Source organism: Thrips palmi, unplaced genomic scaffold (genome assembly GCF_012932325.1).
Source record: "Thrips palmi isolate BJ-2018 unplaced genomic scaffold, TpBJ-2018v1 HiC_scaffold_10, whole genome shotgun sequence".
In the NCBI taxonomy this organism is placed as follows: domain Eukaryota; kingdom Metazoa; phylum Arthropoda; class Insecta; order Thysanoptera; family Thripidae; genus Thrips; species Thrips palmi.
The window spans coordinates 18,000,217-18,023,918 of NW_023144621.1; the positions used below are offsets into that span (position 1 = coordinate 18,000,217).

Genomic DNA, 23,702 nt, shown 5'->3' on the forward strand with positions numbered 1-23,702 from the left:
TTCGTGTTTTGTTGGAGAGACGAGGCCGTGCACCATGGAGACACAGTCGTTTACTCAGAATACATATTTTTGGTTACGCCTCACGGGCATAGAATCATAGCTGGTTGTAAAATCCTACGTGAAAGTTGCAAAGTAAAATTCGAGAAAGTGAATGGCTCGGGATGGAATAAAACTTCAAGACGTTATGTTTCATTTATTATAGTTCACGACAACATTGAAATCTGATATGGGTAAAATCTCATACATTAAGACTATCATTTGTGTATATTATTCCTGGGGGAGGACACTATTCCCATAATATAACACACATACATACACATACTTTCATTCATTCATATTTACAACATGTACACGAGGAAAATAATTCTATCTTCCAGAATACTGATTCATTTGTCGGCTTAAGCTACAGCTTAGCTACCAATGGTGTGGAGATTTAACAGTCTATTTAAGTTTCAAAGTTATCTAAGTGAAATAAATAGATCTCTGTTGCGCATTCGTTGTTGAAAATTATTGAGCGCACAATTCTTAAAAAATACATACACTTATAAACTCCTGACTACGCAGCTTGGCACATCAATTCCTGAAAAGAAAAAACGTGGAGCAAGTTGGGATGCCTATGCCTTCACTTAGACTGTCACTGGCAGGAGCATACCGCTTGCCAGCCGTTACCCTCCCTTGCACAGGCCTTCCGGCTGCCAGCAGCGCGTTTTCCGCTTTCTGCTACAAGTGCAAGCACGAGGCCGCGACGGCATCCACGGAGTGGCGAATGGAATCAATAAAATTACACAATAAAATAAAATGACGATATACAATAATAATAAAAATAGGTCTTCGCACCCATTTGTCTTTGTGCGACGACACTAACTATGATTTACTACGAAAACGAAACTTGTAGGCAAGGTAGGCACGGTGCGCGTCGCGTCGCGTCCCTCTCGGCGCCTGCGCTTGGGGGAGCGGGGCGTGCGCTATATCACATGGAGGCTCGGTCCGTCGGTCGGTCAGTTCGTTTCCGGGGAAATCCCAGCCTCCTTCGCCCAGGCCTTGGAGTGCGTGGAGGGCCACGCGGTGCCCGCGGTGACCAGGGACAGGCTGCACAGACCGAGGGTCTGCAACGCCTCACGAGTAGAAGGTGAGCACGGACGTGTGGTTGCCCCTGACGAGCAGGTAGGGTGGCATGTCCTTGGTCAGCATCTCGAGCCAGGCCATGTACAGCGGGGCGGACACCAGCCCCTTCCTGGGCATGGGCAGCGACATGACGACCAGGGACGCGTCCTTGGAGTTCTCCAGGAGTAGCTCGCGCAGCCGCAGCTGGCGGTTCGTCTTGTCCTGCAGCGCCTCCATCTGCGCCTGCGTCACCACGCAGTCTGCGAATCACAGCAAGTCGTTAGCGGTTTGGCTTGGAAGCGCGAATGCAAGGGGAGGCAAGTGAGAGGACCAAAAGGGTTTGCAACTTACCGCCATCCTTCATGTCCTCCTCGCGGAAGCCATCGAGGAGTTTGTTGAACATGGCGACCGTCTCCTCTTTGGGGGACTCGGAAATGTCCTGAATCATGGTCAGGCTGGAGTAGTCTATCCGGAACTTGGACAGAAGGCTGGCCATGCTGTCAACACACCGTGTCGGTCAGACAACGCATTCGCAGAACATCTCCCAGGACATTGTGAATGACAAAACTCCAATTCAATGACAAACAAATGCACGAGCCTACGTACTTTCGTTCCTCCACCTCCAGCTCGTGCTTCTTGTTGGTGAGCGCGAACACACGAAGTTTGCAGTTGGCCCACGTCGTCCTAGTGCTGATGATGTAGGGCAGAAGCATGGTGAGGCCTGTCGACAGAAAGGCTGTTTGAGCGGCGCGCTCGGGGAGCACGGTGGGTGGCCTACCCACCGGGCGCACAGCGCGCAGCCCCGCGCAGCCCGCAGCCAGGCGAGGAATTTGCCTCGCCCCTTACCTCCGTCGTCGTAGAGCCACCACACGTCGATGTGGCCCTTCTTTTGGCGGCGCTCGAACTGTGTCATCTTGGCCAGCTCGTCCATGGGCACCGGCACGGACGACACGGCCATGTTGGCCGGCGTGTTGAGCACCTGCTGCGAGGCGGCCTTCTTCTTCATCTTGAGGATGCTGTGCAGCGGGCTGCTGGCGTTGCGCTTGGTCGCATTGGGGCTCTCGGACGGGAACACTGTCGAACCTGGAACGAGGCGTCGTCCAAGTCGTGCTCAGCGTTTAGTTGTTGGGTAGCAGTGGGCTGGCGGAGGCCGAGCTTACCGTTGACGTGGAGGCCGGCGAGGGACGCCTCGGAGCGCGCGCCGGGCAGCGAGGAGATGTTGAGGTTGGAGTCGGCGTTGTGCAGCATGCCCAGGTTCTGCACGGACAGCGTGAGAGTGGACTGCAGGTCGTTGAGCGAGGACCCGTTCAAGTTGTCGTTCTCCAACAGCCGCGAGTAGTCCAGACCGTCGGCCAGCCGGAGGATGCCCACCGCAACTCGGTTGTCGAACGCGTCGCTGCGAGCAAGAGAAGACCGCGGTTCGAATACCAGCAGGGCCAAAGGAAAGAAGACGCCTGTTTATCCACCACGTCCGTCACGTCCGCCACTCACTGCAGCACGTTGAAGTACGCGAGCAGGTCGGCCGCGCTGCTGGTCCTCCAGTCCGACTTGAAGCCCATCAGCAGCACGTTGGGCTTGAGCTTGCCGATGCCGCTCGTCTGCAGCAGGGCCTTGGCGCCCTCCTCGAAGCGCAGCCCGTCCACCAGAGAGTAGAAGGCCTTGATCTTGCGCGAGCGCAGCCACAAGTTGGCGTTGTGCGCCAGCTCCAGGCGCGTGCGGTGCGGCAGCGACGCCTGCTTCCACACCAGGGTTGTTAAAGTTAATTTTTTTGGTTATCGAGTTATCGTTAAGTTAATTTTCGACCCCTGTTAACGATAACTATTTAACGTTAACACCTTTCGGCCACGTTATCGAGTTATCGATAAGTTACTTTTAACGAAAATCGTTAAAAGTAACTAACTTTTTTTAAAAGGATGAGGGAATGAAGGAAAATCAACAAAAACAACATTAAATGCTCAAAAGTGGTGTCTAATTGGACTAATATGTGTACATTACCAATCTTTAAATGATAAAATAAAGACAACTAGGAATATAGAGTTAAAAAGATCAAAATTTAAAATTCTACAAACTTATACTGACTGACAAGCGCGTTAGTAAGTGACTAGCGATGACTTACACCCAGTACTGGCTTGACTACCACTACCGTCGGGGCACGGCGAAGTGCCAGCGGCGCCAAAATACGAAGGTCAGAAACCTTTTTTGTTTAAATTTTGCGTGCATTTGTAAGTTTTGGGGAATTAGTTACTTTAGTTAATCGATAAGTTAACCAGAATCGTGTTAACGATAACTCGATAACGATAACTGGTCTGCAGGATGTTATCGAGTTAACGTTAACCGTTAAATTAACTTATCGAAAATCGATTATCGTCGTTAATCGTTAAATTAACTTTAACAACCCTGTTCCACACCAGTTTCTCATGAGTCACTCTCGGTCATCAGTGCAAGGCCGCACGGCCGACTCCAGCACATGGCCTGCAGACTTACGTTGGCGATCTCCCCGCACACCAGCAGGGCGTTGTTCTTGGTGATGAGGTTGGCGAAGTCTACGAGGGCAGGTCGCGAACGCGGGGCCCCGCACAGGGCCAGCACCTGCGGCCGGTAGTTCTTGACGTGCTCGCCGATGTGTGCCAGTCGGTAGGCCGTGTTCAGGGCAGTCTTGTACGTCTGCGCCTGCGTGGACGAGCCCCAGTTGACGTCTGCGGACAGTGAACAGCAAGTCAGACAGAGCCGCGCCGTGCCAGCGTTTCAAGGGGAAAGGGTGCGAACCTGGTTTGCGGTAAACGACGATGAGGTACAGCGCGAATATCACGACCAGGGTGATGACGGAGGAGATCCAGTCGATGAGGAACATGATGGCCATGCACATGACGAAGCCCAGGAGGCTGAGCCACACGTTGTAGTACTGCGGGCAAGTAAAAGGATTAGCTTCTTTAATGGCCAGGCCGGTCAGTCGCGACGTCGCGACCTCCAGGTGCTCGGCCAGGTCAGCGCGGCGCTGCGCGGTGCTTGCGGGCGGTGCTTACTCGGAAGGTGGGCCGCCAGCCGAGCGGCTTGATGAGCGCGGCGTGGAACGTGCAGAAGTTGATGAGCGCGTACGACGCCAGGTAGAAGTTGGAGATGAGCGGCGCGATTAAGTTGAGATCCGCTGCAAAAGGACCGTCGTCGTCAGTACAGTACAGTACAGCCCGCGGACGCCACGCATAACCTGCCTGCGCCAAGACCTCACCGATGAGCAGGAACACGGCCGAGATGAAGAAGGTGAGCACGTAGCCGCGGTACGCCTCGCCGTGCTTGCCGTAGCCCTTGCTGAAGAAGATGAGGCCGGGGTAGATGCGGTCCACGCCCAGCGCCTGGATGAGGCGCGGCACGGACAGCAGGTTGGTGAGGGCCGTGGACAGCGTGGCCGCGAAGCAGCCCGCGTAGATGACCGGTGGGTACCACGAGATGAGCTGCATGGCCTGCAACACACGTCACGCGGTCGTTGGTTTTGGCAGTCGATCTACGCCGCTGTCCAGCAAGCCCTCTGTCTGTGCCGCCCGAGGGGCTGGCCGGGCCGGGCCGCGCTGGCCCTGCCGCCTGCCGGCCACGCTATTTCTAGCGTAACAAGCAGCCCGCGGCCGCGCGGGTCGGGGCGGGGCGGGACGGGGCGGGACGGGAACGGGACGGGACGGGACGGGGCGGGGCGGAGCGTGGCCGTCGACGTGCGGAGTGCTTCCATCGTCGACTCGTCCCGGCAGTGAATCGCGCGGACCCGTTGCAGGGCCAGGGGGCCAGTGAGCTTCCGCAAAACATGTCATTTTGGAGGGAAGACGAGGGAAGACCGGACAGACTCACCGTGTAGCTGTTACCGAGGCCGAACTCGCAGTGCAGGCCGGCGGTGTCGTTGCGGCATGCATTGCTGGGCCAGCCGTTGACCAGGTCGGTGACGTTGCCGCTGGCGTCGCGCACCGCGGACGCGCCTGCCATGAGCACGAACAGGACGTACGAGGCCATGGACACGAGCAGGGACAGCATGGTGCCCTTGGGGATGGAGCCGGCTGGGTCCTGCGGGCCGCCAAATATCCACGTTGAGGCATCTCGGCCAAGGGAAAGGCGAAGTCAGGCAGTTATTTCAACTTGCTATGCGTCACCTTGAGGTCGCCGGAGATGTTGGCGCCAGCCTGGATGCCCGTAACCGAAGGGAAGAAGATAGCGAAGACGGTGAAGAAGTTGTGCATGACGTCCTCGCTTTCGTGGTAGTCGGGGCCCCAGTTGTCCGCGAACGCCTTCGCTGTGGGAGGAAAGTAAAACGCTCAAAATATGCCACCCCTCGCCTCGCTTCGCCCTGCCCGGCGCGCTCTGCTGCCGACATGAACTCACTGCTCAGCCCCACGAAGCCCATCGCCACTTCCTCGTCGCTCCGCGGGCCCACGATGGCACCCGCCACGAAGATGCCGATGGCCCCCACGATGATGACGATCAGGAAGTTCTGCGCCTGCAGAAACAAAAGGCACATTTTAAATGAAGTGAGCGTAGGACAGGTTGGCGGCCCCGTCTTCACAGGACGCCCTGAGTGTGAGGCCTGCTGGGCCTGCTGGGCCTAGGGTGAACTATATAGTAGTTAGTGCCCACACCCAGTCTGTCGAAGTTGGCAATCCTGTAGTCCAAGACTTTCGAAATCCACTACCAGGTGGAAGCACTGCAGTGCTTAGTGGTGCAGTCCGGAAGTCCGCAACATCTGTAGGGTTGCCACCTGCGGCTGCGGCTCGCCCTGCAAGACGGGTGGGGCCACAACACGCGTCGTCCACCTGGCCCGATGGTGACAGGCCCTGCATCCGCGGCCAAAGTGCTTGTCGGCTTGCGTTGTGTCCATACTCCGCCAAGTGGAGGGGGTGGGGGTTACGGTGGTGAAATGCCGGTCGGTCCATCATAGCGCATTACATGGGCACTCCGATCCGACGGGACAGCGCGACACTCGCGACACTGGCCGTGACGGCGATGCAGGCTGGACTCGTAAAACTTTAACAGCGTTCGCGCCGTGGTGGCCGCGCCGCGGGCCGCCACTGACCCAGTGTGTGTGTGTGTGTGCAAGAGAGACAGAAAGACCGAGTCACGGTGTGGCGGTGTGTGTGCGCGCGCTCTGCCGCCCTGCACGACGTCGGTGCGTGTTGACTCGCGTTAATGACACGCGTATTATGTAGCAGCACGTATGACCTACGCCCGCCCTGCCCTGTCACTTGCCCAAGTGCAAGTCGTGGCCGACCCGACCCGGCCGTGCTGGCTGCCGTGCTCGGCGGGCGGCGGGTCACAGGTCGCCCAGGGGTAAAGCACCTCGCCGCACCGCACCAGGAGGGTCATGTGTTCCCGGGGTAAACGCGCGCGTGCTGTGTGCCGAGACAATCTTTGGCCTGCAGACCGACCGCTGTCGTCGTTCTGTCTCTCTCGCGCCTTGGGGCGTTCCGCGTGGGTGCGAGGAAGACAGAACGGCGAAACGCCGCGGGGAATCAGTCTGCTGCCCTGCCAGGCCTGGTAGCCGGTTAACGCCGCGCCTCTTCCCATTTCCATTAGCTTCATTGCGGCGTTATTGGACCGCGGCCTGCGCGCTGTCCCGGCCTGCGGGGGCCTGTGGCGGGGACGCCGCCGCGGACCTCGCGGACGAGTCCGAGCGGCGAAGTGGCGCCCTCCCTCTCCCCCTCCCCCTCACACGCACACACGATCACGTGCGCCAAGCAGTGCGTCGATAAACACGCACCCTGCTTGTCCGCTCCGGGCCGTCCGGCTGACGACAGTGGCCTCACGTCCGCGACGACGCCAGCCGACGCCAGCTTCGGCCCGGCCTTGACCGTGGCGGGGGCGAGGAGGGAGGAACGCCCCGCCCGTCGGCCCGTCCCGTAGAGACTCGCGTGCAGCGGGGCGTGGCGGGGCGGGGCGGGGCGTGGCGGGGCGGCGGTGCGACGCGCGAACAACACTCATGACGGCTGCTATTTATAAGCAACATAGGGTGGACGACGCGCCGCCAGCCCGTCGCCCCGTCGTCAAGGGGTGGCTCTGGACTGCACGGCACGTGACTCCAGGCGCTCCGTCGTGAGAAGCATAGGCGCGGTGTAACGCCGAGAGTACGCGTGGACACGCCGCGACTAGCCGCGACGACCAGCACGGCGGCCAAGGGCGGGGCTGGCGGGGCTGGCGGGGCTGGCGGGGCGGGTCGCATGTCACCCTCTACCAGGCGGCCAGCGGCCAGGCAGCCAGGCCGTGTCAGTAAAGACATATGGCCGCGAGGGTGGCCGCTGCCGGGGGTGGTGGTGGCGGCGTTGCCACCAGGGGGGTTGGGGTGGCGTCCACCACGTCCACCACGTCCACAGCCCCCGCGAGCCCGACGAGCCGTCCGCGACAATAAAGCGTTCTGTCCGCCCCACCCCGCCCCCCGGTCCCCACCGGGGTGGTGCCGACCCGCTCGCCGTGACGTCACACGTCGCCAAAGTATACGAGCCCTTATAAAACGCGGCCTCAATGATGGGTCTTACCTTGGACTCCCACTCCATGCCGACGGCGCAGATGACGATCATGACGAGGATGGCGAGGACGCCGACGATGCGGATGTCGTTGTTGTGTCCGTCGACAATCTTGAGGCCGTGCTCCTTGAGAAGGTCGTTGAGGGAGCTGCAGAAACCGATGGTGTTCATGGCGGCCGCGACGGCGTTGGCGAAGGCGAACACCACGCCCACGGACGCGCCGAACTCGGGGCCCAGCGAGCGAGATATGATGTAGTAGATGCCGCCTGGAAGCAAGCGGAGGGAGGGTTTGAAAATGGCGACGGGAGCGGGAACCGCGGACAGCGCACCGCGCAGCGCGGCCACTGCACTGCAGGGCAGTCACGGAGCGCCTGCAGCGCTCAGGGTAGGCAGTCCCGCCACACAGGCGTGCGGGGTGGCTGCCCGCTGCCCGGGCGCTTTGGCCCGGCCCGCCCCGGCCCTTCACACCGCCGCAAGTCGCGGCGTCCGGCCTGGGCCTGGGTTGCCTGGGGTGTTGTCATTTGCCGACAGGTGGACAGGCGGCAGCCATACTGACCTCCTTTGACCTCGCCGTTGGTGGAGATGGCGGACAGGGACAGGGTGGTGAGCACGCACACGATGGTGGAGATGCCGATGATGATGAGGGACTGGAAGATGCCGGCCTGCGCCACGACCCAGGCCAACCGCAGGAACAGCATGACGCCCCAGATGTTGAGCAGGCAGGGGATGAACACCCCCTGGATCCAGCCCAGCTTGATGCCGGCGTGGCCGTCCCCGGCGCTGGCTGCTGCCTCCAGGTCGCCGCCGCCTCCGCCGCCCCCGCCGCCTGCGGCCGGGTCGCCATCGTCACGCTGCAACAGGTGAATAGGGTGAGCCTTCAGCAAGAGCAGCAAAAGCAGCAAAAGCAGCGTGGGCCGAGGGCCGTCGCAACACGCGTGCCCCGGCAACACGGAGCCGTCAGCCGCGCAAACAAGCGGCGACGTAGCCGCGCCGCGTCACGGGCCGCCGAGTCCTCCGACGTGACGTGCTCTGGGGTGGCCGCCCTGCCGCCACAGTCCATGCCGACGAAGTCCGCACCCGCGACACCACGACTGCCCTCACGGAAGTTAGTCTCAGAAAACTCTCATTCCGAGTGCGCGACGAGTGTGCCTTCGCTGCCTCCCTGGAGACTCTGGCGACCTTGGCCGACGTGGACACCGGCCAGCCACGCCACGCCCCCAAGGCCGGGCCGGCGCGCCCTAGACCCGCAGACCCAGAAACGCATATGCAAATGCGGTGTAGGGCCGCGGAGGCACGCCAGCCTAATCCACAGGCACGCGATAAGCCTAATCCCGCGGTCTCGAGAGTGGTAATCACCGAGAGCGGCGTCGCAAAGCGCCGCCATTGTTGCAGTTTATTCCGTTGTCTTTTTTGCAGTTTGCAGCCGAGTCCCTCCTCGGGCGGCCGGCCTGGGCCGGCCAGTCGGCGTGGACGATCGGCGGAACGTCCGACGGTCCGACGGCGCGCCAGTCAATGGGCAAGGTGAGCATGTCGCAAGAGGAGGGGCTGGAGGGAGGCGGCGTGCGCGCTCTGCGCGCCGCGTGCAGCCGCGTGCGTGACACAAGCCAGCGCTGCCGCGAAGCTCCGCGAAGCTCCGCGAAGCGCCGCCAAGCCAGGAGAGCGACAGCGTGCTGCGCTCCCCCACCCGCAGCCCCAGCCCCGCGACGCGCCACGGCGGCACACTTGCAGGCGCCGCGTGCCGCGCGCCGAGGGCAGCGTGCCGAGGGCAGCGTGATGCGTGCGTGTGTCCGTCCGCCCGAACAGGACATCTGCACGAGATGGATTTAATCAGCTCTTCAAAGTGGCGAACCACGAAGTGGCCGAGGGCGGGACAATTATTTCATTGGCGGTGTCGTTCGCTCTCGTTCGCCTTGGCCTTCGCCCGCGTTTGCAAGAAACCGGGGCGGTGCCCTGGTGGTTCGGGGCATTGGCTTATCTGCGAGCCTTTAATTTAAATGGCGTTTTAATGCCGCGCGTAAAGTGGTTAAATCGCGGGGCTCGTTTGGCGTGGCCATCCCAGCGGGGCCACCGTCGCTGGAATCGAAATTGAAACCAGCCCGGCCCTGCCCGGTCCGGGATGGTTGGGGAATTATCACTGGAGAGGACCGCCACCACGGCCGTGCGCTGCTTCGCCCGGGCTCGGCGCGCGGGACACCTGTTGACGGGCGGGCGGCGGGCGGCGGGCGGCAGCGGGCACCGGACTCGGAGTATTCCAGCCGGCGGCTCTTGGCATGGCCGGTTCAAGGTCGCGGCCTCGTTAGAGCCTGTGGCGCCCGATTGCCGGCCTAACGACCCCCATGTAGGGCGTCGCCATGCAGGGCGTCGCCGCGGAGGGCAGAAGGAAGGGGAGGGGCCGGAGGGGCAGCTCACCGAGGCCGCGGTGGCGCCGGCCGCGCTGTCGCCGTGCAGCTCGCCGATGGAGGGCCGCTTCTTCCGGTTGTGTCCGAGGCGGTACAGGTCCAGGGAGGGCAGCACCTCGCCCAGGGCGGCGAACGACATGCGCCGCTTCCACGCGCTCTGCGACGCCCGCCGCGACGCGCGCCGCCCCGCGTACGGGTTGGCGTTGCCGCCGTCGCCATCGCCGGCGTTGTTGGGCAGGTTGAAGGTGGCGGTGCTCTTCTTGCGCGCGCGCCCGTCCGTGCTGGAGCGCATGATACCGGCGTGCGTCGCGTCGCCCTCCATGCTGGCCATGTGCTCGGTGCGCGGTGCGCGATGCGCGGGGCGGTCGCGGCGAGGAGGCCGCGCAGTGCGTGCCGGCCGTGCCCTACCCGTGTGGCTCGTCTGGCTACTCGAGCAGCACTCGCCGGGCGGCACGGAGCGAGGCAAGGCGGCAAGGCGGCAAGGCAAAGCGAAGCGCATGGCCGCCCCGCCATACGCCGCGCGCCCCCCACGCTGGGCCCGCCCCGCCCCGCTCCGCCCCGCCCCGCCCCGCCCCGCCCCGCCACGCCCCGCCACGCCCCGCCACGCCCCACCCCGCCTCGCGCCGTGCCGCCTCCCTCTGCCGACGGACAGGACGTCGTCATCGCTCGGGGTGGGGCGGCCCGGCGGCAGGGGCGGCAGGGGCGGCGCGCCGAGGGGGCGTTTGGCTGATTAGCCCGAGGGGTGGGGTGCGCGGTGCGTCCCCAGTGTCACCACAGGGAGGGCTGAGGGCGAGGCCGAGGGGTTGGCCGCCACGGCTTTGCTTCTTCACCTTGAATCTTCTATCCCGGCTTGGAATCAGAGGCAACTCGAGATAGTGGCTGCCGCGTCGTCACCAAAGAGGTGAACGCGTGCGAACGCGTGCGTGTCTGTGTGTGTGTGTGTGTGTGTGTGTGTGTGTGTGTGTGTGTGCGATTACGGCAGGTCGTTAATCCACCCCTCACCGGTCGGGGCGTGGGCAGGTCGCCGTCACAGTGAAGTGACTCCCAGACTGCCAGGCTCCGCGTCATGTGAGCACGCACGCGCGCACACGCATTTCTTGTTGTTCTGTCCCATCGGGGATTGTGTCCAGATTCGTCTCTCCGTCGGCTGTGAACCCGTCCCCGGGACTACGCGCCCCTCGTCCTTAGAGAGTGGACGGACACGTCGGACACGTGTTGTCCGGCAGTCATCCGCAGCCACTAAACACGACCATGCGTCACAAGCGACTCAGCAGTGCAGCGGCGGCAGCGGCCCAGTTCTCACTCCACTCAACTACCAAAACGACTGCGCGTAAAACGCGAGATCATCAGTATCACACACACAGACTCACATATTCAAATCGCCTCCCCCTCTCTTCCCCACCTACCCTGCGGTACAGTGTGTATGTGCAAGCATCTGGCCGGGTACCCCCTCCTTGGCGCCTCAGGAATACACTTCCGATGTTGAAACGGGTCGTAATGGGGCATCAAATGCTCAATAAGTGTTGCCTGCCGCAGGCCGCCCCCATACCATGGGCCACCACACGGAACGGAGAGAAACTTTCAGTGTGGCTGAGATTCTACCAAGAATCTGACTTCAGCTGACCTTTATGGCGTTAACAGCCCAAACAGCAGCTCCTTAATTCCGTTGAGGATTCACCGGTCGGCCTTGCCCAACTGTTCTAAATTTCGGAAGGACACGCGCGGATCCACAGTTGTGGCACTGCCGGTCAAGGTCGCCGCCGGTGCCTCCACGTCCTGGTGGCCGAGGACCTCGCGGCCTTTCTAGTCCTTGAGGACCTTCTTGGCGTGGCGGGGCGGGGCGGGGCGTGGCGGGGCGTGGCGTGGCGCCTCTTCCCGGCGCCGTTTGCCGGCCAGTGGCTGCCAGTGGCTGCCAGTGGCTGCCAGTGGCTCCACGGCTGCTATCAGAACGAGCCTTGACAAGACGCCGCGGCCCGGCCCGGCCCGCCGCCCCGCTGCTCATTACTGGCCACCACGACCCGCCCCGCCTTGCCCCGCGTTGGCCCGCTAGGACGCCTTGGACGCCTTGGTGTCCTTCGAGGCGCCGGTCCCGCCGGTCCTGCCGCGCTGCCGCGCCATTTCATTCCCGGTCTGGCTCGTTCCAGTTCGGCCCCTCGGGTCGGCCAGCTCGGCCTGCTCGGCCTGATGGGCTGGGTCCGGCCGCTCACCTTATCGCTTCGCGAGCCACTCGCTACTGTGGAGTGTATGGCCACTCGGCGCGACGCGGCTCGATTGCCGCGTCCGTCTATTCCCGGCGTGGCACTGATTGCCGCTGCATCGCCACCGCACTTCCGTGAGCAGCATTCGTCTCTCTCGCACTCGTGTGGGGCTCCGTAGGGGTGCGTGAGAGACAGCGCGACGCGCCTTCCTCGGGACCACCCTGCCGCCCGTCGGGCAGGGCACAACGAGCCGCCAAATCCGTTTTTGGTTCGTTTATCCCACGCCGAAGGGGCGTGGCGTCGTGGAGGCTTCGGGGTCGCCGCCACTCAGCCCGACTCAGACGGCCGTCGCGCACGTCAGATGGACTCTTGGTCCCATTGAGGGGGAGGGGCTGCCGTCAGTCATCACTCTATCGTCCACCTCCTGCCGGTTCCTCCTGGCCCTCCTGGCCCTCCTGGCCCTCCTGGCTCCTGGCCCCGCGCGGCCCTGGACGACACGACGTGCCGGCGGGCGGCGTTTAGCCTCCAAACGAGGCCATAGGACACGGCACACGGAAGGACGCGTCTCTCTCTCGGCCCCCCCTAGGCGCGCTCCAAGAGTGCGAGGGAGACAGAGCGACGCGCGCGCGGTTCGGAATCAGCGTTCCCTGACGACTTGCCGCGCCGCGTCGCGGCGCGGGCACGCTTACCAAGTCACGGTCACGAGCGCGAACGCCGCCGCATTTAGGGAAACGCGCCCAGTGTGTCACCCGACAGACACACTGCTCAAGTTGGTGCGGCATTCCGGCTGCATTAGCAGAGCCCGAGGCGGAGCCCCAACTTTGGCGCACCTGATTCCTATCGGCGGAGCTGCTGCAACATTTTCCGCGCCAACAGAAAGGGAAGCGGTTGTGAGGCAGCGAACGGCCAGTTAAAAATGGCGTAAAGTACAAAAGCGAAACCGCGCCGGGGAACAAACGCGTCTGCCGCGCGGCGCGGCGCTTCGACGGGGAGGTGCAGGGCGCTGTGGTGTTGCCGGGGGCGTTCGCTAGCGGAGCCCGCGCTGCAAAGCGCAGTGCCCCTCCGAAATACACCGGGGCTGTGAGGCATGGGCCTTAGGCGAAGCATTTGCCGTGACGAGGCGCGCAGTCGAGCGCGCAGTGCACCAGCACCAGTCCGGGGCGGGGACGGGGGCGGGGACACACGTCCGCGCGCATCAGTCCTATTGCTAAACGTTTCGGCTCAGATCGAACACACGACCGCCGACCGAGGAAGCTACATGTATTGGATTGCGAGCAAACCAGGGATTACAGAGCATGAAACAAAATGCATCAATGCTGCTGCCAAAACACGCCTTCTGGCCCAGTGGGAGGGGCAGGGGTCGCTCGCACATCAGCGTTGGAGCCTTGGGGTCGGCGTCAATGTGTGCAAGGCGTGCGTGCGGCTTGCAGCGCGCGACGTCGGCGCCGTGCTGGTGCTGCCATGGCGCTGCCATGGCGATGGGCGGGCTGGCCGTTGCGCTGGCCCACCACGCAGCCGAGCTGTCCGTCCGATCGTGATTGTCATGTTTAATAAAGGCGTCATCCATTTTCCTTTTCGAAGGATCCCGGCGACGCGGCGTGGCGCGGCGTGGCGCGGCTGCCCGCACAGCCACTTTGCGCGCTCGCGGGGCGTCCGTCAGCCCGTCAGCCCGTCAGGCCTGCCGGCCGCAAGGGCGTAACTGCCGCCGCGGGTCGGGCGAGTTGCCGCTGTCCTGGCGGGGCAGCAGCGCCGGCGCCGAGACACTGCCAACGATGTTCCACTTTGACGCCCACGCCCCCAGCTCCCCTCGGCCATGCCCTGCCGGCCCTGCTGGCCCCGCCCCTGCTGCTCCCCCGCGCCCCCATGAATGCAGGCACCCAGGCCGGGACGCCGACGCCCGCCCGGCACGGCCCGAGGCGGGTTTGATCCGGAGTGGTCGAGCGCGCGCCGGCCGGCGTCTTCTCGGACGGGGCGACGGCGACGCGGCGACGCAGCGACGCGGCGGGGCGTTTGATGCCGCTTCTTCCCAGAACCACCAGGACCCGGCACCCGGGCAGCGGGGTGGAGCGTGGAGGAGCGACGGAACCGGGCGGGTGGAGCGGACGGAGCACGGAGCGGAGGGAGCACGGCGGCCGAGCGCGGGGGGTTGGCGACGCGCGAAGGCGAAGGCGGCTGTGACCCGCACAGGTGTGCGCTAGTGTGCGCGTGCCGCGCCACCGCGCAGCGCGCTGCAACACCGCGGCCACAACGCCACCGCGCTGTCGGCCCTTTCTCGTTCTCGCTGCTGTCCGACGTGACTGATTTGCCAAGGAACAGCAGGGCTAGGGCGCGGGGCGGCGTGCAGAACGGCGTCCTTTGTGCGGTCGCCGCGCGCACCCCAGCGAGGCCCTGCCCTGCCCTGCCCTGCCGCCCTGCCCAAGGTCTCGGCCCTCCACGTGGAGCCTGCCGCCTGCCGCCTGCCGTGCTGCCACCCGCCCGGCACAGCGCGCAGCACAGCGCAGCACGGCAGCACGCGACACGGCGCTAACGAGACGAGATTGCGTTTTCGGATAATTGTTTCCAAGTCGCTCCCAGTCGCTCCCGGGGCGTGAATGTGATTACGCCGCCCACGGGCCCCGCATGGCCCGGCATGGCCCGGCGCCGCTTTTGTGATAAGGTGACCGTTCACACGGCGACGCGGCGACGCGGCGACGGCCCACGCCCACACCTAGGCCCCACTTGAAGCTGGTTAGTTGGGCAACCACAAACAAGAGGCCCGCGATTGTGTATTCTAATAACCGCCGTGACAGAGGTGTGATCTTCCGCCTCCGTTTCCGTGTTGTTTCTGTTAGACTCATCATCGTCACGCACCACGACCACGCGTGCAGCAGGTTTTTCGGAGTTGTGTCCACCACTTCGGCTTTCAACAATCCCGGAAACACAGTCTCTGTCCACGCCTCCCTCGACGTGCCCCTGCGCGGGCTTCGCCCGTATCGTCTCTTCAAGCGGCACTCCCAGGCTGGGAGCCCCAGCGGTGATCCCGCTAGGATTTGGCTGCACCTTCTTCGAGGCGGGGCCTTGCAGTTTATCAGTGCATATCCTTCGCCGGCGACTCATTCAAAGAATTCCGAGTACTCGAGTTAGGTTAGGTTACGGTTGGTATTGTCACAAGTTCGGTTCGGGTCCCATTTAGCGACTCTGGCGCTCAAAACGCGTCCGGGATTTTGACCGCCCCCACCGGTCTTCTGGCCCACTGTGCGACGCGCGGTGCGACGCTAGCGTGTTCCTGACGCCTCTGACGAGGCCCCGCGCCGCCCCGCGCCGAGGAAGTTGTGTCATTCCCACGATAATCCGTCGGGCGATTGTAATTGCCGCCCCGACAAAGGAGCAACACAAAACACGAGCAGGCGCGTGTAAAAACCAGGACCACTCACACGGACGCCTCCGCCACCACAACGCTCCTGTCAATTTTGTTCGGTCGGATTGGCCCGCTTTGCTAATTGCCGGAAGCGAGCCATTGAGTGAATCATCCTGCGGGCGGCCGCGGCATGGCAGCGCACTCGCCAACCCGTACGACCCATACACTTTCACACTCGCGTGTCCTGTCAACAGAGGCACCGCACCGTTCGCTGCTGCGACTGGAAGCCGCTGGAAGCCTGGCGCTGCCACGGGGTCGGCTTCGGCTTCGGCGAGTACATCATCACGGAAAACCTGCTTACTGACCCAAAAAACCTTGCATTTGTTTCCCATTTTAACGGATACACATTATTGCGTCACGAGCGACGACAGTATCCGTGACAGGTAGCAGCCGGCAGCCGGCAAGGCGACCCAAGGCGACCCGACCCGCTCGCCTCGCTAATTCCATCTCCATACGGACAGCGTCGGACAGCCTTGCCCCAACTTTTATCACTCTCTGCCGTCGGCCACGCACGCCAGCGGTGTTGTCGTCGGATGTAGGTGTTGCGTGCGTGCGCGCGCGTCTGTGTGTGTGTGTGCGTGTGTGTGTGTGAGCGCGTGAGACCGTGTGTGTATGTGTGTGCGCGCCCACAGAGAGTCTCCCTTCGAATCGATTCTGAGGGTCAATGACATACATGTCTTCAAATACAAACACAGATCCCATCCGTATTCCATCACTGTGCCATAAAGAAAGGCGACTGGTCCAAGGACATCACTTGCTGAGCGCCTCCCCCTACACTCTTTCATTTTTTTTCTTCCGTGGAAAGGGAGAGAGAGGAAGAGATGGAGGCAGGACAGACTCGGTTCTGCTCCTCCCGCCTGCTTCGAAAACCGCTTTGCCCGGCGAGGCCAAGGCGCCAAGGCGTTGCTGTCTGTGTCGGCCCGGCCGAGCAGCCGAGCATCCAGAGGAGCGGTTTTTCGCTGTCTCTGTCGCACACTTATGGAGAGTGTCATGAGAGCGACGAAGACGGAGCGCCGAAGCGACTCCTCCGAATCGCTCGGCCGGAGACAGCCCCGCGAGCGAGGGACCTGCGCGCCCACAGTGTGTCATTAACCCGCTCGCGAAACTACGCCCATCTCTCCCGTCTCTCTCTTTCTCTCTTTCTCTCTTTCGGTTCGGGGGTCTATGACTGTGGGCGTGTCTGTCCGTGTGTTTTTTTGTTTGCGCCTGCGTGTCAGTGTGTGAAAGTGTGCGTAAAACGTGCTACCTAGTCCGCGAGGGGATCTCTCCTCTCTCTCTCTCTGAGTGGCATCCACACCGTTCGCGCCGCGCGGAGGAAAACAGAAACCCACCGACACACACACACGCACATGCACTCACGCCCACAAGCAGGGACCTAATCACACACAGAAATTGGCGCGTTGGTCCGCGCTCCGAATTCGGTCCCGTTATGACTGTTATTGACCGTGAGGCAAAGCGCGCGTGCTGTACGTGCTGCGGTCGCCCCGCCCGACGGCGGCGACGACGAGGACGACGACGAGGACGACGACGAGGACGACGACGAGGAAAGCGCAGAAGGGCGTCGGAGCGAAGCGCTTGCCGCCGCCGTGGAGGCGGCAACCCAACGTGCGCCGAGACGCGCGGCCGGCCTGCCCTCTCCACGGCAGGGGTCGTCCGGGGGCGGGAGGGGGTGAAGGCGGCAGCTGAGGCGGAGGCGGCGGCTGGGGCGGCGGCGAGTGGCGAGTGGCGGAGTGTACCCCAGCTTTTTGACGGTTTTAAAGGCGACTCACGCACGCCCTCGGCTGTGCCGACGCCACGGCCTTCGGTTCTTCGGCGGCCCTTCGGTTTTTCGGCGGCCCTTCGGCTGCTACCGGCGGAATGCGGAATGGCACTGCGCGAGCATGAAGGGCGTGAGGGCCATGAGGCGCGGGGCTGGCCGCCAGGCCGCCTGGCCTCCTGAAAGCAGAACGTTCACGGCCTTGTCCGCGAGGAGGCTTCTATGGCCCGGCACTCCTGGCAGGCGGCAGCGCGTCTATTCAGGAGGCCACGCCACGCCACGCCACGCCATGCCGCGCGCCAGTCTTCCTCGACCCAACTCGCCAACGCGGGCACCCGCTTTTTTTCTTCGAGGTGCTCCTCTCTCGTGGCGCCGAAATAAAAAGAATTCGCGACTTTCATCCTGCCTGCATGTAGTCTTGCGTTATTGCCCGCGTTCGACCCCCTCCCCTTTCCCACCCTCGCCGCGATGTGGCAACAGGCGGGGTTGGGGCGGGGCGCCCGCGTCTTTGTGTGTGTCCCGGAGTCGCCCGGAGTCGCCCGGAGCTGGATGGATGGCCCTGTTGGCTCGCCTGGCTCGCCTGCCAGTGGTGGGTCGTGGATCTGGTCAGAGCCGCTGAAAAATGCTGCCGCCGCACGCAGCGCCACCCAGCGCAACCTCAGTACCCTCGCCGAGCCCCAGCAGACTGATTCCGAGAGTCGTTTTCGTCGCTCTGTCTCTTTCGCACTCTTGGGCGTCTCGTATAGGTGCGAGAGAGACAGAGCGACGAAAATGACTCTCGGGATGAGGCCCCAGCTCCCAGCTCGCTGCCCGCGTCCCCTCGGACCTCCAAACCGACCGCCGACCGCATCCTACGTGCGCCTGATTGGTATCGCCAAGTCCGCCAAGTCTCACCAACCACCAAACCGAGCTACAAAAAGAGTGCTAAAAGTCAAACTGGCAGGTGATAATTACTGCATGGAACGAGCGACGCGGCTCGTCTCGGCTCATCCCGACACAGTAGTTGCGGCGCGGCACGCGGGTAGAGGACGCCGAAACTATGCGAGGCGGCGGCCCGGCCTGCCACAAGCCGCCACCCACGCCACGCCGTGCCACGCCTCGCCGACACTCAAGTCGCGAGTACATTGAGCGCGAGAAGTACTCAGAGAAAAATAGTTTCCGCCACGCAAAAGCGGGTGTGCCAGCCGTGCCGGCTGCAGTGGCGCATCGGGTCCGTTCTTCTCTATGTTTACGAGATCACACACGTGGAGTACGTGATCCAGCGTGGGCGGAGGGTGGGCCGCGCGAGAGAGACAGAGCTATGTTGTTGGCGCGCTGCCAGCCCCTCCCGGTGGCGTGGTGGCCTACTGGACCACAGAGGACTCGTGCAGACCGATTGGCCGTGTTTGTTTACATGGACTCACCCCCTGTCCGTGCCAGTCGTGCAGGTCGCCGAGAGATGGCCTCTTCTTGGGCCCGTTGCGGTAGTTGTCGACGCGGGGCAGGGCCTCGCGGGTGAGCTGGACGAGAGACCGCCGCCGCTGCTGCCGCCATCCCACGTCGTACAGGCAGGTGGTGGAGGCGGCGGAGAAGAGGTCCAGGTCGGTCTCCACGCTCATCTGCAGCGTGGGCGCCGTGTCGTGGCGGCGCATCTCGAGCACGCCGTTCTCGGGCACGTCGGGGATCCGGGAGACGTCGCCGTCCTCGGGGTGGCTCACAGAGAAGCGCGACATGTTGCTGCGCTGCAGACAGAGAGGCGACGTCAGTACGCTGGCGGGGGTCACGGCCACGGCCAGCAGGGCCTCGGCCAGGCCTCGGCCAGACTCGGCGGGGGCGTGCCGGCGTGCCACCGTCCACTCGCACCGCACAGCGGCCCTGCCGGCCCTGCTGGCCCTGCCCCGGCCTCGGCCCAACGCCGACCGGCTGGTCTCATCGCAATTATCATTTCAATTTGAGAGCGCGCGTAGAGGCCGGCCCGCCGACCCGCTGGAGCCAACCTGCCCCAACCTCGCTTCGCCCTCCTCGGCCATAATCCGGGGATTGTGGTTTCGGACATGCGTCGTGCGTCACGTCACGCCTTGCGCGGCGTGCGCACGCCACTGACCCACCGCCACCGCGCCACGGCCCGCCACGGCCGCCGCCGCAGATCGGGTTCGATCCGGAACGACCCGGAGCGAGGCTGCTGGAGCGCTGCAGCGCTGGAGCGGGGAGGCTGGACGAGGCTGGTCGTGGCGGGGCGCGGCGCGGCCTCTGGGTGCGGCATCGCGATGCAGCGGCCAGAGAGGAGCCCCTGGGCGGCAGGCAACACGAGCACGCGCGTGCACCGCGGGCCGGCCTCCGCCCCCCGCAGCGCCGCAGCAGCACCTCGCTGGCCGCTGGAGCGGCAAGCCAGCCGGGGGTGACCGCTGGCCTTTGGTCTAGGCCTCGCCGCCCCGCCAATTCGCTCGGCAGCTCGGCAGCGCGATTTCGGTTTCGGCTTCGACTTCGACTCGCGTTACCCCGCGTGTCTTGTCCCGGCCGGCCTGCCCAGCCCGCCGCCCAATCGGCAGAGACAGATAAGGCTTTATGGGCAGGGCGGGACGGCGTGGCGGCGCGGCGGCGTGGCCCAGGCTAGTCGAGGCTAGTCGAGGCCCCACAGGCCATTAAAGAGTAGGCCGGCTCGCCAAACACTCGCCGGCACCCAGGGCAGCCCGGGGGGCTCGGCTCGCCTCGGCGGGCCACCGAAATAGTACGACGATGCAAGATGCGCGCTCGCGGCTCATTGGACCGGCCTGCCCTGCCCACTCGGCCCGGATCAACTGCCCCGGCGTTGAGTCAGCCGCGCTGCTTTCTCGGTAGACCGCCCCGCGGCCCCGCGGCCCCGGCACTGTTGACTCTGTTCATCTCCCCGCCTTGCGAACTGCCGCGGCATGACTGCGAGGGGCGAGGCCCGGCTTGTAATCAGCGGACGGACACCTGCAGGCCGAACAATGCCCTGTCTCTCTCGCTCCGAGGGGGCGCCCCACGAGTTGGAGGGAGACGTGCGCTACCTTGCGAACTGGGCGGGCGGCACCGAGTTTGTTTAAGTTAACGATGCCGCCGCTCGCGTAAAAACAACGGCAGAAGAATGGGACAAACCCAATGCTTTGCTCGGCTGGGAGCAGTTCATCCCCTCTCCCCCCGAGACCGCGAGACCCCCTGTTGCTGGGTTAATAAGGGGGCGTCCACGTATCACGTAACAGCAGTCAAGGGTGCGGCCGCGCGCGTGGCGGATCCAGTGACAACAAGGTTAGGTCAAGCCGCGCGGAGAAGGGGGTCCAGCGAGCTTCACCCCAGCGTCACGTGGAATGTGGACAGCCCCATATCGGATTGGGGGGGCGGGGCACGCGTAGCGGTCGCGAAGGGCTGCGCAGTAAAGCGGACATAAAGCGAGAATACGGCGCCGTTTGCGGTTTGCGGCCGACCGATGAGATTCTCGCAGAAAAGCACCGCCGCCGGTCCGGTCCGATCCGGCTGGGACTCGAACCCGCGCCGCCGCTGAACCGGCTGGACCGCGCGAGCGGCCGGGCAGTGCGAGTGCAGTGCGAGTGCAGTGCGAGTGCAGTGCGAGTGCAGTGCGAGTGCAGTGCGAGTGCAGTGCGAGTGCAGTGCGAGTGCAGTGCGAGTGCAGTGCGAGTGCAGTGCGAGTGCAGTGCGAGTGCAGTGCGAGTGCAGTGCGAGTGCAGTGCGAGTGCAGTGCGACGGCACTGGGCAGTGCGTCCGGCGCGTCAGGCCCCCCAAACGCGGATCGCGCGCGCCGCTTCATTTGGTGACCGACAGCCAATAGGGGACAATGAGGCGGCTGACAGCTGAGGCCGCCGAAGCGACCGAAAGCCAAACTAACGAGCCGCGGAACGATGCGCTCTGTCCCTCTCGCACGAATGGGGCGTCCCGTATAGGTGCGAGAGAGACAGAGCGACGATAACGACTCCTCAGGCTGCTGGGGCCGTCATTTCCACCACGCACTACTTGTGCATGGCGACGAGCGACGACGGGGCGACGGGCGGTGCGAAGCGGTTCGGGTAGCCGACAGGCAACAGGTGGGGGGAGTTGATGTAGTGGCCGCTGATAATCTGACAAGTTGTGTGCGGCCGGGGGCAGCCGGGGGCCGGGGGCACGGCCACTGTGCACTCGGTGCAACAAAGCTGGGCTGGATGGCCGACTGGTTATTTCGGCGTTGCGTCGTTGCACGGCCCGGACCGTCGCCGGAAAGTTTGCTAGTGTGCGTGGGTGGGTGGGAAGCTCGCGGCCCGGACACGTTTTGGAAAAATGACCGCCAATGTTGTCGTGCGCAGGTTGGGCTTATGCAACGGCGCTGTCGGGACGTGACTGATGTGTCATTTTTCACGAAAGGAACGAATAGACGGCTGATAAAAATAAATGCTTTCGGAGTCTATGGCAGTGGCACAGTCTAACACGCGAGGTGCATGTCGAGTCCAGCACACTGCCGTCATCACCATTGTGTTCTTGGACACGGCGCCAAGGCTGCCGACCTTTGGGGCGTCACTGCAAGGACGGCCCTGGGCGCTGATATGCAGGCTTTCACTGATACAGCGAGTCCTTCAGGTGACGGGCCGGGCTTTCCCGTCGGCCCGTGGCCCGTGGCCCGCGGCCCGTGGCCCTTGACGCGCTCGCCGCGCACGCCGCGCACGCGGTGACCCAACGCAAGGCCGCCGATAAGTACCTTCCTTCCTGGTTCGCTTAGGTTGGAACACCTGTGCCGCCGTGTGCCGCACTGTCGAACTCCGGCTGGGGGAGTCCACCCGAGAGTCCACCCTCCACGGCTCACTGCCGCTCCACCGCGCTGACAATGACAGTCCGGCTGGTCGCCGGCTTGAAGCTATAGCCGTGCTCTCTGGTCGCCACCGTGCCAGGCTGCCGCGAACGCAGGCCGCGCGCTACTGTGGCCGGGGAGGCCACCACACCGCCACGCGCGGGAAGTCCGGGCCGTCCGGGCTAGCGCGGCTAGCGCGCCTAGCTCCGGGCCGCTGACTCCGGCACTCCAGCACTTGGCACTCCGCACTCCAGGCTCCAGTCAGTGGCAGTGCGACCGCGACCGCGCCAATCGCCGACCGCGGGGAGACTGGCGGTGTGGCGGGCGCTCTCAGACGGCGGGGAGCGCCTCCAGCACGGCACAGGGCACACGGCGCGCACGTGCAAAACGACTCGGATCGAGCGCATCGAGCGCTCCAGGCTCCAGCAGCGGGACGGCACGCTGCGGACGCGGACCCCGCCTAGGTTACCTAGGTTACCTCTGTGCGGGGTGCACTGCTTCACTGCGTCACTGCGGCGGGTACTCGCGGGGTGGCCGTCGTCGTGGCCGTCGTCGTGGCCGTCGTCGTGGCCGTCGTCGTGGCCGTCGTCGTGGCCTCGTGCGTGGAGCGTGGTGCGTCGGGCCGGTGCGGCGGGCCAACACGGTGTGCCGCTGCCACCCGGTACTACCCGTCGGCTTGGCCCGGTGCGGACTGAGTACTCTCTCACTGGGCCACCGCCGACACAGTGGAGGGGAGCGGCGCACGGGCCGGGCGGGCCTAGGCCACACCGCAGCACGCCGCACCAAGTGACAGACGCCCCGGCGCACGCACCCTTGACCTGCCCGTCGAGGCCGCCGCCGCGGGGATGAGTCCCCACCACGGCGTCAGCCACGCCCCGCGCCCCACTGCAGTCCGATTCCGACCAGTGCTCTCGTTACTCTGTCCCTCTCGCACTCCTCCCGAGGAGTCCGATGAGAGCGAGAGAGACAGGGCGACAAAAGCACTGCCCGGAATCAGTGGACCTGTCCGCACGGTTCGCACGCAGACAGCTGGACGCTCGGCGAGACGCGCAGCCCGCACGTGTGTTCCGCCGCCACGCCACCCAGGAGGAACGACGCACCTCCACCTCCGTGTTTGCCGTCCGCGACCCCCTCCGCCCAACCCCGCGCGGCGCGCAGCCTTGAGCCGACCCCCGCCGAGGCAAGGGGCGCCGCCGCGCTGAGGTTGAGTCTTTCTCCGCACTTCCCAATTCATCACTCCTCGCCAGGCGGAGCGCGGAGCGCGAGGCGCGGCGCCACCCCACCCCGCAGCACGTCACATAGGCCGTCGCGGTGTTGTCCGAACACACAGCAAGCCCGAGAAAAGTGGCCGCCCAACCTTGAACCCCGCACTGCACACAGCCCCCGCGGCACAGCCCGCGTCGGCGGCCACGACGCCGAGGCGGCCGACTCGGTGGACTCGGCGGAGACGCACTCACCCGGTCGTAGGGCAGCGTGAAACAGGAGCCCGGCTCCCCCGCCCCCGCCAGCCGCCCCGCCGCCGCGCCCGACACGAACCCCGCCGGCATGGACCTCCGGTGGCGCCCCGGCCACGGGCGGCGGCGTCG

General features: G+C 64.2%; 1 protein-coding gene across 3 annotated transcripts; it reads right to left on the reverse strand.

Annotated features, from left to right (window-relative positions):
* Window positions 1-178: 178 nt before the first annotated feature.
* LOC117649873 (bumetanide-sensitive sodium-(potassium)-chloride cotransporter) lies at window positions 179-22,729 on the reverse strand. Of its 3 annotated transcripts, XM_034393061.1 has the most exons (18): window positions 22,713-22,729; window positions 22,595-22,664; window positions 18,749-19,066; window positions 8,152-8,446; window positions 7,608-7,861; window positions 5,464-5,578; window positions 5,235-5,374; window positions 4,939-5,148; window positions 4,331-4,562; window positions 4,128-4,249; window positions 3,871-4,006; window positions 3,589-3,800; window positions 2,596-2,837; window positions 2,265-2,500; window positions 1,951-2,187; window positions 1,711-1,825; window positions 1,456-1,601; window positions 179-1,364 (listed from the first exon to the last, which is right to left on the reverse strand). In XM_034393061.1, the coding sequence occupies exons 3-18, from the start codon at window positions 19,055-19,057 to the stop codon at window positions 1,117-1,119; spliced, it is 3,249 nt and encodes a 1,082-aa protein (XP_034248952.1). In that variant the 5' UTR covers window positions 19,058-19,066; window positions 22,595-22,664; window positions 22,713-22,729; the 3' UTR covers window positions 179-1,116. The 3 variants fall into 3 exon arrangements, with proteins under 3 accessions (XP_034248952.1, XP_034248944.1, XP_034248959.1); XM_034393053.1 differs by lacking the exon at window positions 22,713-22,729 and having other exon boundaries at window positions 22,595-22,698; XM_034393068.1 differs by lacking the exons at window positions 22,595-22,664; window positions 22,713-22,729 and adding an exon at window positions 22,027-22,155.
* Window positions 22,730-23,702: the final 973 nt, after the last annotated feature.

Bases quoted from the DNA above. Each gene is read 5' to 3' on its own strand.
- LOC117649873 (XM_034393061.1), bottom strand. From the start codon at position 19,057: ATGTCGCGCTTCTCTGTGAGCCACCCCGAGGACGGCGACGTCTCCCGG. The intron at 2,188-2,264 runs GTAAGCTCGGCC...GCCTCGTTCCAG, and splicing joins CGCCGGCCTCCACGTCAACG to GTTCGACAGTGTTCCCGTCC. The intron at 1,365-1,455 runs GTAAGTTGCAAA...TGTGATTCGCAG, and splicing joins GGAGGACATGAAGGATGGCG to ACTGCGTGGTGACGCAGGCG.